Source organism: Protopterus annectens, chromosome 1.part0 (assembly GCF_019279795.1).
Source record: "Protopterus annectens isolate FY-2018-M chromosome 1.part0, PAN1.0, whole genome shotgun sequence".
In the NCBI taxonomy this organism is placed as follows: domain Eukaryota; kingdom Metazoa; phylum Chordata; order Ceratodontiformes; family Protopteridae; genus Protopterus; species Protopterus annectens.
Window position 1 is genome coordinate 857,654,853 of NC_056725.1, and position 15,079 is coordinate 857,669,931.

The 15,079-nt window shown below is 41.9% G+C and overlaps 1 protein-coding gene across 1 annotated transcript in view; it reads right to left on the reverse strand.

Annotated features, from left to right (window-relative positions):
• Nucleotides 1–4,911: 4,911 nt before the first annotated feature.
• The window catches only part of GNPAT (glyceronephosphate O-acyltransferase), a gene marked incomplete in the record, with an annotated part of 1,227,276 nt that continues 1,217,108 nt past the window's right edge, over nt 4,912–15,079 (reverse strand). Inside the window, 1 exon segment of the mRNA XM_044063684.1 lies at nt 4,912–5,350. Coding sequence (XP_043919619.1) covers nt 5,307–5,350 — 44 coding nt within the window.

Below are 15,079 nucleotides of genomic sequence, written 5' to 3' on the forward strand. Positions count from 1 at the left end.
ACCTTCTTGCCTAGTCTTTCCAGATTCCTGCTGTCCTTATCTGAAGGAAGGAGAGAGGTTGAAGGTAGTAACCTCAATGGTTTTTCTGAAGCCACCGAAATTAGAGATGGAGCTGCTGAAGGACATATAAAAATGAGCTTACAGTCCTCATGGACCTTGTAAAAGTGGTCAGGCTTCTTAGGAGCAAGAGGCTGGGAGTCTGAGGCCTTGGAAGCAGAGGTGAAGATATCCAGGAAAGCAGGCAACACAGAAGGAATAGCTGAACGACTGCTTGATTCCACCTGCAGAAGGTCATAGTACCCTTTTTGTACTTCAGATACCCGAGTACTGTCCCATTTGAAATGCGCTATCATTTTCATTAAGGTCCCACCAAGGAAGAGTTTTTCCATGGGTGTTCTGTTCCATTGGAGTCCTCCTCTGGGGAAGCATAATCTAGAGAGAAGGGGATCTGTGAGGAGTAGGCCAGAGATTCCTCATCTGTGGAAACCTCCACCTTGACACTTTTTTTTGTGGTGATGTTGTGCAAGGTGGTGTAGGGATAGTGATCCCAGAAGGGGACTTAAGGGCCATAAGGACCTTGAAAAGTCCTTGGGTGAACTGTTCCCAGTCACTAGGAGATTCCTTAGGAGGGGACAAATGTTTTGTTTTTTGTTTGTTCTTTTGATGCAGATTTCCCTATGTAGTGTCGGAGGGCCGAATGTGGGTCTACATTCAATGATATCTGAATGGATTTCCTCCCGCACCAGGTTCTGAGGTATACTTTTAGGGCCTTTGGTTATCATGAGCCTTGGTTAGCCCTGCATATTCTGGATGGATCCCTGTACAGCCTCTGAGGATGTGCCAGTGGTTGGATTCAGGGTGAGCTGAACATTGGGCTTGGCCTGTGATCCAAAACCAGAAGCCAGCTGCATCTCCGGGCTCTCATCCACCTCTGGACAGACATCTGTATAAAGAAGCGCAGCAGCAGGAGCTTCAGGCCCTGGCTTTTTTGCCTTCCGCTTTGTGGCCAACTCAACCTTGGGCCCAGAGGATCCCGCCATCATGCTTTTCACTAACAACATTTAAGCGCTAGTTTTCCAAGTAAATGGCTAGCTAGTAGGGTTTGGCTTTATTGGCCTGAAATGGTCCATTAAAATGACAAAACAAGTCATGGGCATTCAGAATCGCCAATTAGCTGAAACACCTGATGTTCATAGGTTCATAGGTAGGTACTAGGCTATCGGCCCTAGGGCCCATACAAGCCTAGCCAAAAAATGTATAAGGGTCATTTACATATATCCCATGTGCTTCTGATACAAGAGGTTTGGGAGGTCACTCAGTGGAAGTTATAGCTTTACTGGAGTTTTCATTTTGTTTTTACTGGTTGTTTTTTCAGTGACCTTCTCACTTATTGTTTTAAGTAAATGGCTAAGGAAGAAAGCCTAGTTTTAACGGTCTTGGGTACAGACGCCTGGCAAATAGGAAGGATTTGTGATTGTGGGTAGGTTCTAGACAGAACAAACACTGTAAATGGCTATCCTTATGTGGAATTTGTCTTCCACACTGGCATTTACCATTTTTGGATGACATGAACCCTACTACTATACAATAGTAAAAGAAATAAGATTTCCCCAATGGGGGACATATCTGTGAATTCACAGAAAACAGCAAATTGCTTGGTGAGCAGACTGATGTTTAAGGTGGCGTGCAGACTGGTGGCAGAGACGTTCTGAGGCAGATGTGTGCATATGCAACTTTTACGGCCGAGGCCTGACAGCAGCCTTTGTGCAATGCACCATGCATCCTACAGTAGTGAAAGAATTTTGTATACTGGCCAACGTGATGTCTCCTGCAGCGGAGAGCTCCCACGTGTTAAGAATACTGCAACAGATGAATAGAAGGACATCTGCTTGTGTCTCCAGATATCAGTAGAGTTCACAGGGTGACAACTGTTTCAGATTTCCAATGCTTTCTTGACAATCTCTCTTTGAAAATGGATCAGGTGTGCCATGCAGTTAAGTGCCCTCACTAAGAATGTACTGGATGCATAGACTCGCATCCCTTACATATCCATCATCCTGGAGTCTTTATTAGGAGGATGAATGGTTTGATCATACTCCAGGATGTCTTTTTTGGTCACTGTGGTTACCCTATCTGGTTTTATGGGGATATGCACAGCTATGTTGGTGCTTCCCACACCTTGTTGCTAACCATATCTATAAGTTTATAAGGGGGGGGGGGGTTACCCATGCCACTAGAGGAAAAGAATAATAGGCATCTTGTAAGATATGTACCTCTGGGGAAGTGGGGTCTGTGGGCCATGATCACCTCAGCCTCATCTTCATCATCTTTAAAATTTCACTGAAGGATGTGCCCTCGGGGGGGGTGGAGGAACCATCACCATCATCCATTATTTAGATTTATATTCTGACTGGGAGACACCGAAGGGTAGTCCAGGAGTTTCCTCATACTTCCTCATCTGGGGGTGGGGGGCTTGGGGAAAAATTCCACATATGAACCCCCCAGAAAAGAGGCAACTCTGGAGCTCATCAGTTTAAGCCTATGATTTCTCTGGTCCTGAGGGAGTCTAGATGAGTGTTGGTGCAAGACCTAGGCTTCTGTAGTTTCTCGGGTTAGGAGTGGTATCACTGGTACTTTAGGAACTAAGGACCAGCTCCTCTTTGCTTTGTTTTATCTGCTGAAATACCTGCAGTCAGTGATGATGGTACCAGTCACTGAAGTCCATGCTGAAAGCAAAGAACTAACGTTGACCAATGTAATCAAAGTTTCTTGCACCAGAGTCAAAATGGAAACCTTCTGTTTTGAAATACTGAATGCTGAGTGGATTGGCACACAGAAGACCATCAGTGTTGCTACAATTGGTACCAAAGTCTCCATCACATCGAGCATTTGGGAACTTGTAATGTCCAAGGCTGTGGTGACTGGTACAGATGTCAGCCGTGCTGAGGTGGCAAATGTGTAAGAACCAGAATCTGTGCCAGTCGTTTTCAACTCCAAAGTTACCAGTGCGAAAACTTGGCTGGGAGGAGGAATCGATGGCAGAGATGTCAAATTGGACTTCTTGGCCTGTAATAGGAACGGTCTGAGCCAAGAGGACACCGACTCTGGGCCTTGACAAAGGCCAAGATAAGTGGCTCCCAGTCAAGCACAGTAGTGCACTGGAGGGAACTGCAAGAGTGAAGTGAAGCTGAAGGAGGCCCAGAATGCACAAGTGTATATAAATTACTCACAGGAGAGGCGGACCACCCTTTTTCTTGGTGCTGAATTTCTGTTGCTGGAGGATTCTTGTAGAGTAGGTGTAGTGGACTTAGTTGGTGAAATAATAGGCAACTATTCTGGTTTGGGTGAAGGGGAAGAAACAATGGGTATTTTAGGAGAAGAAAACTTCTCCAAAACCAGCTGATACCTTTCCTCAACTTTCTTTTCTCTTCTCCTTTACAGGATCATGCTCCTGCATTGAGATCAATGCCATCAGACCTGAATCAGGTGGGAGAATTACCCACCACGAGTCCTGGCACTAAAGTTTTTTACAAATGCTACAACTCATGCTGATATATGCCACTCCTAACCTCATTAGGCACAATTCAAGAGGGTCATGTGGTGGTATTTTGTACCCACACCTCTGATATTTATAAAAACCTTGTTAGCGGTTCCATCTCCATGACAGATAATTGGCCACACACTGTAAATCAAATTGGCCCACTGAGTCAACTAGCTAACAGTGACTATGCAAGAAGGTAATGAGAAGAAGCTGAGAAATTAAGGCCAATGGCAGGCATTAACAGGGAAGGGAGGATAATGGAGGGGGAAAAGGAAAGGATGAGATAAATTTAAAAAAAAAACTGAAGAAAAGCAAGGCACTTCAGTAGGTGCAATAATATGTTCTGTCTAAACTAACTCCTTCTGATAAAAAAGGAAGCACTTGCCTGTCTGAGAAGCAGTGTAAAAACTCTCATCTAATAGCTTGGGCTCTTCAGAGATGTCACAGTCTTGAAGGTGACAATGAGATCTGTAGGATATATTTACTTAGCAGTGGAGGGAGATTGAATTCTTGAGCATCATTTACTTGAAATTCAACCCTCCACAGACTGGAGGTCCTGTACAGGAAATCACTGTAGGCGAGTTGTGCCTCCAATTATGCCCCTTTTGGGGGGAATTTCACCCTTTTTTGAGTTGGTGCAACCAAGGAGTTGTTATGTATTATGTTCAGCCATTGTGGGAGATGTACGAGGGTCTACCCCCATGAAAAGAAAAACTTCAAAAAGGTGTTTGGCCGATTTTCACAGAAAATGTAGTTCAGGAATTCTGAACCTCAGCAAGTTTACCTTCGTCTACACATAGTGGATGTCTGGAGGATACCTAGGCAGCAGGCGCTTATGGATAGGGGAGCTCCAGCTTGCAAGAGATTGTTGCCATCAACAGTGGGTGCCAAAGGCACCAATTTTCATATTCCAGTATCCGGACAGAACTTGAGAAATAAAAAGCTAAATCCTCATCATCTGGCTACATGGACACTTGTCACCAGATTCAAGCTAATTCCTGTTTATGAAGCCCAGGTTTGTTCTAAAGACCATGCCCCTCTTCCACTTTCAAAATGTAAGTTTGCTCCTATGCAGAGCACACAGGAAGAAATACTGATGAATAATTCATAAATATTCTGCTTTTATCAAGATTCAAACGTATAGTCTAGAAGCAAGAACTGTAGATGCTTGCTAAAATTAACAGCAAAACTGAGTATTTCCCTAATGTGACTCCATGTTTCTACACTACTTAATGGCTGTCTGCAGAGGAACAAACATAAAACACCAAATTATGCTTATGACTCTCTAACATTATCTATGCAGATTTTCAGTAATTTCAAGAGTAAACCACTGACATTCTTAATTGTGAAACTAAAACATCACAACATAATACTCAATGCTGCACAAGCTGCATTTATTTTTATTATATACAATACATACATAATCTACTTTCTTTTTTCAACCAATACTGTTTAATTATAATTAGCAATTTTGTTCAGCACTCTGACAACAAAATAAATTAACAAAGCAAGTGTAGAAATAGGTTACAAAACTTAAGCTTAGATTTACAAACCCCACAGCATTTAAAAACAACATGCTGTATACCATCAAAATAATAAACATCCCACCCAAGAAACTTTAATAGTACAAAATGTCTTTAAAAAAAAAAACAGTTCTGAAATTCCACTAATGCTTTATGTTCAGGTTTTTGACAACTGGTCCTATGTTTGGTTCAAGTTATGAAAGTGCGAATAGAAAATGGTCATCCATCCATGATGTATTTTATTAAAGACGTGGCACAAAATGTTTTCTTACAGGCACCTTAGAACCTTAAATAAAAAAACAAAAACAGACAGTTACTACACCTGCTCTTATGAGTAAGCTTATGAATAACATGGAAAACTGACCATGATGCAGGAGTGATGAATTTGATGGAAATTACAAGTACACATTTAGTGTAATCAAAAGACACGCAGGAATTTCTCAAAAAACAGTAAACTTGGAAAATAAAACTTTGAACTTGAGATTAAATTGGTAACACACAAAATGTATTTACAGATCCCCATCAACACAAACACGGTTAAAGAACAATGACTCTGTCAATGCAGAAATTGGTGTACTACAGAAATAATGTGCCCCTTTACTAAAAGGCAAAAGTAGACAGACCCTTTACTAGCCATAATAGCCTTCCTTAAGTTGTTTGTTGCTCCTCATGAAAAAGTTGATATTTTCCATACAGTGTGGGTTCACTCTTAGCTACTGAAACCTTTTCACCCACTTTTTTTAACCAGGTTTAAGTAAAGTGATCCAAAGACTGCTTTCAGCCATGGCCTAAGCCAAGAGGCAGTAGCACTTTTCAAAACACATACAAACAGATCTTTCACATGAATGTTATTTATGCCATGTGACTGCATTATGTACAAGGATAACAGCACTAATACACTTCATCAACTACTACAGTTATGCCTCCGGTCAGAGTTGCTTATGATCTTAAGTAGTTCCCTTTCTCTTACCTGTACCTGGACTGTGTGTTGGTTGTGCCTCTGAAAGGGGTGGAGGTGGTAGAGAGAAGGGTTAACTTTCTTACTGAGGCAATAATGTTGGGATGGACCTATTAGTATGGTACTGACCATCTTCTGAAAAATTTCAGACCATCCCACCCCTGCGGTGTAACTACCCCACATAAAATCTGTGGTGCGTGATGTTTCACGCAGGAAGAGGATAGAGGCCCCAATGAAACAGCCTGTTGATTAGTTCAGCTATGGTAAGTAGTGACACTCATATACCTCACAACTCTATCTCCTCATGAGTAGTGTTCCTCAATCTGAGTAAAAAATTCAATATACCATGCTGTTCCTCACTGAAGGGGGTCTGACGCATATTCATTGTTAATTTTTCTAAAATAAATACCCATGGTAAATAACACTGAACTAAATTAATCAAAACAACATTTTTGTGAGACTGAAAAAAATATTAACTATTGCTATGTGCTTGCTAGTTGCAGTTATTAAGTGTTTAGCAAGTGTTCTACTATTAAGTTAAACATTGTTGGCGAAGGACAACAATAACAGCAATGGTCTTGTCTCTCCTCCCATTTGCCAGGTTCTGGGACAGGACAAGCACAGCAAAGGTCTGCAGAGTAACTAGTGTATAAATGTGAGGGCTGCATTTTTTTGCCAGTAGATGATGATGTCTTCTTAGTCCGAGACTCCAGCATTGGTCAGAGTGGTCCACTGTTGTCTGTGAACAGGATGGAGTGAACAGCAGCACCTCCAAATCAGAGGTCAAGTTTGTTTCCTGGAAAACAGTGGCTTGCACTCTGCACGTGAGAGCACAGCAGCTAACCCATGTGGAACAGTACAGTACAGTTGTGTACACTTACTATAAATGTAGATGTTTGAGTGTATTCACTGTTGCAGTCATTACATTTGGGTAATCTGCTGGCAGGTTGCCCTCAATCGGCCTGAATAACAAAGTCTTGGGTCCTGCGTTGGTTGCTGTCTCCTCCTCCATGACGTTAGGTCATCAGGGGTATAAAGCATTCAGCCAATGCCATTTTCATCAGTTTTTCTTGCCCCAGATGTCAGGTGCTCCCCAAATGGGGAGCAAAAATATATATAAATAAACTGTAAATATATAAATGCACTTTTAGAAACATAAACTTTACCTTCAACTAAAAGCAAATACACCACAAAGGCTTTTGAGTATAGCGAAAGAAAGAAAAGGTACAGAATGGGGGATGGCGGGTGGGTAACCCGGACTGCAACAGTGAATACACTCGAACATCTACATTTATGGTAAGTGTACACAACTGTACTATGTTCTTCGTGTTTCACTGTTGCAGTCATTACATTTGGGTAGAATCCCAAAGCTATGGATGGGAGGATGGAACTAAACAGCATTAAAAGTGGCTGTAAGGCCCTGCAGGACTGCAGTGGCAATGCCTGCCCTGGATTTAGAGAAGAGAGGTAAATGATAATGCTTTGTGAAGGTATGAACAGAGCTACAAGTAGCAGCTTCTAGAATGTCTTTGGTTGGGACCCCCCCTGAGAAAAACTGCTGAAGTAGAGGCAGCCCTGGTGGCTGTGATCTGATCCCCTTGGACACCGGTTTACCATGGTGCAAATAGCAGAAACTAATGCAGTAGCTTATCCATTTAGAAATAGTCTGCTTTGATATAGCCTTCCCCTCTGATCCTGCAGCAAATGCTACCAGTAGTTGCTCAGACTTTCTTAAAGATTTGGTCCTGTTTAAGTAGAATCTTAGCTGTCTGTGTACATCCAATGAATACAGAATCCCCCCTTGTTCTGCGGATTTGGGTAAAATGTTGGCAGGTGAATGGTCGGGTAAAAAAAAAATGAAAGGCTCCACTGCCATGAGAGCCTGTAGTTCTGAAACCCTTCTTGCTGAACTGACTGCCAAAAGAAAAGCTGTCTTCCAAGATAGAAATTTTATATCCGCAGTAGCTGCTGGTTCAAAAAGAGGCAGGTGAGTTTTTCCAGCACAAAACTGAGGTCCCATGCAGGAGTTGGGGCTCTCCTGGGGGGCCTTAAATTTTTGGTCCCTCTGAGATACTGTTTAAGCAGTGGATGAGAAAAGAGGGGAGGCTCTGTGTTGTAATGAGCCGAGATGGCAGAGGCATGGATTTTTACTGAAGAAAAAGATAGGCCCTTGTCAAGCATCTCAGTTAAGTATTGTAAAATCTGAGGAATATTGGGCTTTGCTGTGTCTATTCCTTGTGCTTGGTTCCAAGCAAAGAATTTCTTCCATTTATCAGCATAAGAATTTCTAGTACTAGGCCTTCTGGCTTCCAAAATGACATCCATCCCAGGTTTACTGAGAGATGTGGTTTGAATAATTAGTTGATTAGCCATGCTGCAAGATTCAGAGTTTAGAGTTGAGTGTGCAGAATTTGATAGTTCTGCTGAGACAGCTGGTGAGGTGCTTGAGGCAAGTACCATGGAGGAAGGTGTGACATATTCCTTAGAAGTGGGTACCAATGCTGACAAGGCCAGTCCAGAGCAATTAGGATCATTTTTGCTTTTTCCTGTCTGACTTTTAGTAAGACCTTGGAGAGTAGAGGCAGAGGGGGAAAGGCACAGACGGATAGGTTTTTCCAGCTGAAGGATAGAGCATCCACTTTCCATGGTTTTTTGTGATGAGTTCTTGTGCAGAATTTGTCGAACTTATGGTTTTGGGGAGAGGCAAATAGATCTATGTCTGGGCTCCCCCATTTCTGTGTTAACATGCTGAAGATTTGTGGATCCAGTTTCCATTCGTGTGGGTCCATAAGATTTCTGCTTAGGTCGTCTGCCAGAGTATTTTGCTTTTCTAGCAGTAATTGAGCTTGAAGATGTATTTGGTAAGTTAAGGCTGTGTTCCACAAGGCCATGGCTAGTCTGCAAAGGAGGTAGAAATGTGTACCCACCCTGCTTGTTTATGTACCACATAACTGTGGTGGTGTCCGTCTTTATCAGTAGTTGTCCTGGATGAAGTAAGTCCTTGAAGGCTGTCAGAGCATTCCGAACAGCTAGCATTTCTATCTGGTTGATATGCAGATGCATTTGGTTTGGGCTCCATTTGCCCTGAATGCATCTCCCTGCCAGGTGGGCCCCCCAAGAATAGTCTGATGCGTCTGTAGTTAGGGTTTGGGTGGCAGGGGGTATAGTGAATGACAGTCCCTTGTTTTGTTGACATGTCTCTTCCCACCAAAGAAACTCCTGTTTTAGGCAGGAAATGAGAGGAAAGTACAGTTGTGTACCTACCATAAATGTAGATATTCGAGTGTATTCACTGTTGCTGTCATTACACTTGGGTTATCCTGCTGGCAGGCTACCTGCAGTCGGCCTGAATTCCAAAGTCCTGGTCCGGCGTTGATTGCTGTCACCTCTTCCCTGACGTCAGTGCGCCAGGGGTATATAAGATGCAGCCGACGCCATTTTCTTCAGTTTTTCTTGCCCCAGATGTCAGGTGCCCCCAAAAGGGTAGGCTAAAAAACATTGCTTATAAAAAGCATGCACTAAAATAACCATTATCTTCATCTACAAGCAAATACACCACATAGGTTGTATAGAATAGAGAAGTACAGATAAGTCCCAGCAAAGAAAGGGGGATGGTGGGTAACCTGGACTACAACAGTGAATACACTTGAACATCTACATTTATGGTAGGTACACAACTGTACTGTGTTTATCGTGTTTCACTGTTGCAGTCATTACACTTGGGTTGAATCCCAAAGCTGAGGTTGGGCGGCTGGGTCTAAATAGAATTAGGAGTGGCTATGAGGCTGCAGTGGCAAAGCCTGCTCTGGATTTAGAGTAAAAAGGTAAGTGGTAGTGCTTAGTAAAAGTGTGCACTGAAGTCCAAGTTGCAGCCTCCAAAATATCCTTGGTTGGTACTCCTCTGAGGAAGGCTGATGAGGTGGCCACTGCCCTGGTAGAATGTGGTCTAATGCCTTTAGGCACTGATTTGCCATGTTGTGAATAGCAGAAACGAAAGCAGCGTCCTATCCATTTTGAAACAGTCTGCTTTGAGATAGCCTTTCCTTGTGATCCTGCAGCATATGCCACTAAAAGTTGCTCAGTCTTTCTGAAAGCTTTAGTTTTGTCCAAGTAGAAGCGCAGCTGTCTGTGCATGTCCAAAGAATGCAGAAGTCTCTCTCCTTTATTCTGTGGGTTTGGGTAAAAAGTAGGCAAATGAATGGTTTGCTTAAGAGCCACACTGGACACTTCCTTAGGCATAAATGTTGAGTTTGTCCTTAGAGAAACCCTGTCTGGATGGAAGATAATAAAAGGTTCCACAGCCATTAATGCCTGTAACTCTGAGACTCTTCTTGCTGAAGTTATTGCTAGGAGCAGAGCTGTTTTCCATGATAAGAATTTTATCTCAGCTGTATTGGCTAGCTCAAAAGGAGGCAGTGTGAGTTTTTCCAAGACAAAATTAAGGTCCCATGCAGGTATTGGTGCTCTCCTTGGAGGTCTTATGTTTTTGACCCCCCTGAGGTACTGCCTAAGCCATGGATGTGAAAAAATAGGTGGGTCCGTATTGTAATGAGCTGAAATGGCAGAGGCATGGATCTTAATTGATGAGAAGGATAGGCCTTTGTCCAGTATCTCAGTTAGATATTGTAAAATCTGAGGAATATTTGGAAAAGCGTGTCAATTCCTTATGTCTGGTTCCAGCACAGAATCTCTTCCATTTTTCTGCATAAGATTTTCTGGTGCTGGGCCTCCTGGCCTCCAAAATAACATCCATAACCGCTTTAGAGATAGGTGTATTCTGAATGGTTACACTATCCGCCATGCAGCTAGATTTAGGGTTCTGGCTTGGCTGTGCAGGATCTGATTGTTTTGTTGGGTCAGTAAATGAGGAATTTGAGGCAATGTCCAGGCTGGGCCTTGAGACAAGCTCCTTAGGATTGGGTACCAGTGTTGGCGTGGCCAGTCCGGGGCAATCAGTATCATTTGTGGCTTCTCTTGTCTGACCTTTAGGAGTACCTTGGGGAGGAGAGGCAGTGGAGGAAAGGCATATACTGCAAGGTTGTTCCAGCTGAAAGACAAAGCATCCACTTTCCATGCTGGTTTGTGATAAGTCCTTGTGCAGAATCTCTGAAGTTGGGCAGTTGTGAGGGGAGGCAAAAAGATCTATGTCTGGGCATCCCCATTTCCTTGTTACCATGTTGAAGATTTGTGGATCTAGTTTCCACTCGTGAGGATCCATGAGGTTTCTGCTTAGTTCATCCGCCAGAGCATTTGTTTTTCCTGGCAGGAATTGTGCTTGCAGGTGTACTTGGTAAGTCAATGCTGTGTTCCACAAAATCATGGCTTGTCTGCAGAGGGCATAGGAATGTGTGCCTCCTTGCTTGTTTATGTACCACATGACTGTGGTGTTGTCCATCTTTATCAGCAGCTGTCCTGGATGAAGTAGTTCCTTGAAGACTGTCAGGGCATTTTGTACAGCTAGCATCTCTTTTTGATTGATGTGAAGATGCCTTTGGCTTGCGGGCCATGTGCCCTGAATACATTTTCCTGCCATGTGGGCCCCCCAGGCATAATCTGATGCATCTGTTGTTAGTGTTTGCCTGGCTGTGGGTAAAGTGAATGGCTGTCCCTTGTTGGGGTGACAGGCCTGTGCCCACCATCGAAACTCCTGTTGCAGGCAGGGAATGAGCAATGTTGAGTCCAAACACTTTTTAGATACCATTGTAGTTTCCTCATAAGCAGTCTTGCATATGGAATTAGCAGAATTCAGGATGCCATGTAGCCCAGAGCCTGCAGAATTTTTCTTGCAGATAACTGGGTCTTTGTTGCCATGCTTTCGAAGTAAGAAGTCAGTTGCCTTTGTCTGAAGTGAGATAAGCCATCTGGGCAACTGTATTTAAGCTTGCACCCAGGAATATTATCTCTTGAGAGGGTACTAGTTTTGATTTCTTTTCGTTTACTGTGTACCCTAGGCAAATTAGCAATGTTTTTACAAACACCAGATGCTTTAGTAGAAAGTCTTTGGTCTCTGCTCGAATAAGGCAGTCGTCCAAGTAGGGATATATCTGAATTCCTCTTTGTCTGCAAAATGCAATTACTGGTGCCAGGCATTTTGTGAAGATCCGGGGTGCAGTAGATAAGCCAAAGGGCAGTGCAAAGAATTAGTGCATTGAGCCAGCTATGAATCTGAGGTATCTTCTGCAAGACTGTCTGATTGGGACATGCAGGTATGCCTCTTTGAGGTCCAAAGTTACAAGCCAAGCCTTCTTGCCCAGCATGGGCAGAAGCTGCTGCAGAGTCAACATTTTGAATTTTGGAACGTCCAGGAAAGTATTTAGAATAGACAGGTCCAGAACTGGTCTCCATGCTTTGTCCTTTCTTGGTGCTAAGAAAAGTCTTGAGTAAAATCCTTGTCCCTGCTTTTGTTGTGGCACTGGCTGAATAGCCCTCATGTCCATGAGAGATGAAACTTGTTTTTGTGCCTCTGCCCATTGATTGTGTGGCAGGTCTAGCATACCTTTTGCCTTTGGAAGGGTGTGAAAGTGGAACCTGTAGCCCTGAGAGACTATATTTAAGACACATTTGTCCTGGGTGATCATGTGCCAATTTTGTGAAAAAAGTGCTACCTTTCCCCCTAAGGGTGCTGCCAAAAGATAAATGCTTGGCATTGGCAGAGGAAAGTCATTGGGATTGTTTCCTATATGGCTGTGATTTGTCTTCTCTGCTTTTGGAGGTAGAAGCACCCCATTGTTTGGGCCTGTGTGATCCCTGGGGCTGTTGTCCTTTTCTTTTTCCTTGCGCTTTTTATGAACTCCGGTCGTCGGCTGTTCCGACGGCATTATATAGTTAAACCTTCGGCCAAAGTAATGAAAACCAAAATCGTTCCGATGCTTAACAGTGCATTGGTTAAATCTAGCACAAAAAAACACGAAAAATTCTCTGTACAGCTGGAAAGCATAAAATTCTTTTAATATCAATGAAAAACTTTACAAATGAGCGCTTTCGTCTGCTCAGGGCAGACTTCATCAGATGAATAAAACCACTGGTGCATCAGATATTTATATTAAAATCAACAAAAAATCATTCAATTAATTCAATTAACTAAATCAATTAGAAACTTAAGGTTGTATCAACCCTCATTTTTTTGGAAAAAGGCTGTTACATAGATAAAACAAGACTAAAAATATATATATGTTATGTATGTTAGTATTTGTTGTAACCTTTTAACCAAAATGAAATGTTAAAAACATGTTCTGAAAACCATGTGTAAATAAATAAGTAGGACAATATATATGGATGCAAAAAATAAATGTAAAAATATCCAACACACATATATTGTATAAATATTGATGATATTGCCCTATCTAAACAATGTGTTCTTGTGAAGATGGTGAGAAATACATATAAGAGTAAACATTGCCTAGAGAAATATATAAATGTTAAAGACAGTGATGTGAATAAAACTAATACCCAACCTGATATAGTGTGGTAACTATTCAAGTGGGATTGTACCAAAATGTAAAATGAAACCACTAATGTGATGAATGTGGCCTCAGACAGCTTCCGCTCTGCCTACCAGTATAGCCTTTATATTTATATATTCATTGAGACCCGGTCCGTAATTGGACCCAAGTCTCAATTGCCATCTTATTTCTTTTTGTAATAAGAGGTTCTTCCCATCTCCTCCCCTGTTATTCCTGTGGACCATATCAAGAATGCCAAGTTTAAAATCTGGGGTAGTGTTGCAGATCAAGGTGTGTTTGTAAAGGGCACTAGCTTCTTTCTTAATTTTAATATCATTTTGATGCTCGTAAATTCTGTCCTTTAGTGCCCTCTCCATTTTGCCCACATAGTACGAAGGACAATGAGTACAGGTGGCCAAATAAACCACCACCCTGGTTTGACAGTTACCCCTACAGAATCTAACCCGGCTGCCCAGACCATTATTCAAAACAATGTAGTCTACTTGGTTAATATGAGAACACTGCCTACATCTACCACAAGGTTTGGTTCCCCTGTTTCTCCATGGTGCTGTCCCTCCTTCCAAGAATTTCTTGAAATTCATACCTACCTTGTATATAAATAGTGGTTTATTCCCAGCCAATTCATAGATATTACTATTAGTTTTCAAAATTGACCAATTATTTTGCATTATATTGATAAATTGTTCAGAAAAAATATTGTGTTGAATTGTACAAGCTCCTAGAAAATCCCTGGTGTCTTCTGTAGCTTTTCTATTTGTTATCAAGGGTTGGCTCAGTAAAGGCTTATATTTACTACCCCACCCCTTGTACACTTCACCCAGGATGTCCCCTAGCATTTCCTTCGGGTACCCCCTTTCAATAAATTTTTCTCCCAGAAAAATAAATTCATTCAATAAATCTTCAAATTCTGATGTCATCCTCGCTATCCTCACAGCCTGCCCCTTAACAATACTTCTTTTCTGATGATAAGGGTGCTGGCTGTCATAGTGCAGGTAGCTCTTACACCATGTTTTTTTCCGAAAAATCTGTGATTTGAAACCATCCCCCATTTTGCTAAGTCTAATGTCTAAGTAACTAATGCTCTCACTTTCCACCTGATGTGTGAAAGATAAAAAAGTAGTGGAATTGTTGATCTATTTTATAAAACTCTCCAATTTTTTCCACTGGGCCTTCCCATATAACAAAGATGTCATCCAAAAACCTTAAATAAGTTTTTATGTATCCCACAAATTGGCTTTGAAATATATACCTGTTTTCTCATTCTAAAAGGACAAGGTTTGCATAAATGGGGGCATAGGGCGCCCCCATAGTGACCCCACTCACCTGTTTATAATGTTCACCCTCGAAAGTGATGTAGTTATTATCTAAAACTACTTCCATCAATTCAAGTATCAATAATTTTTTGTCCGTGGGTAAATCCAAATATTTGTTGATACTTTCCTCAAAATACTCAAAGCCTTCCTTTCTGGGAATACATGAAAAAAGGTCCTTAACATCAATTGTTATAAATTTAATGGTTTCAGACCATAAATTTTTATTGATTTTTCCTAAAAAATCCCATGAATCTTTCACTAAATGTTTTTGGATGACAGCA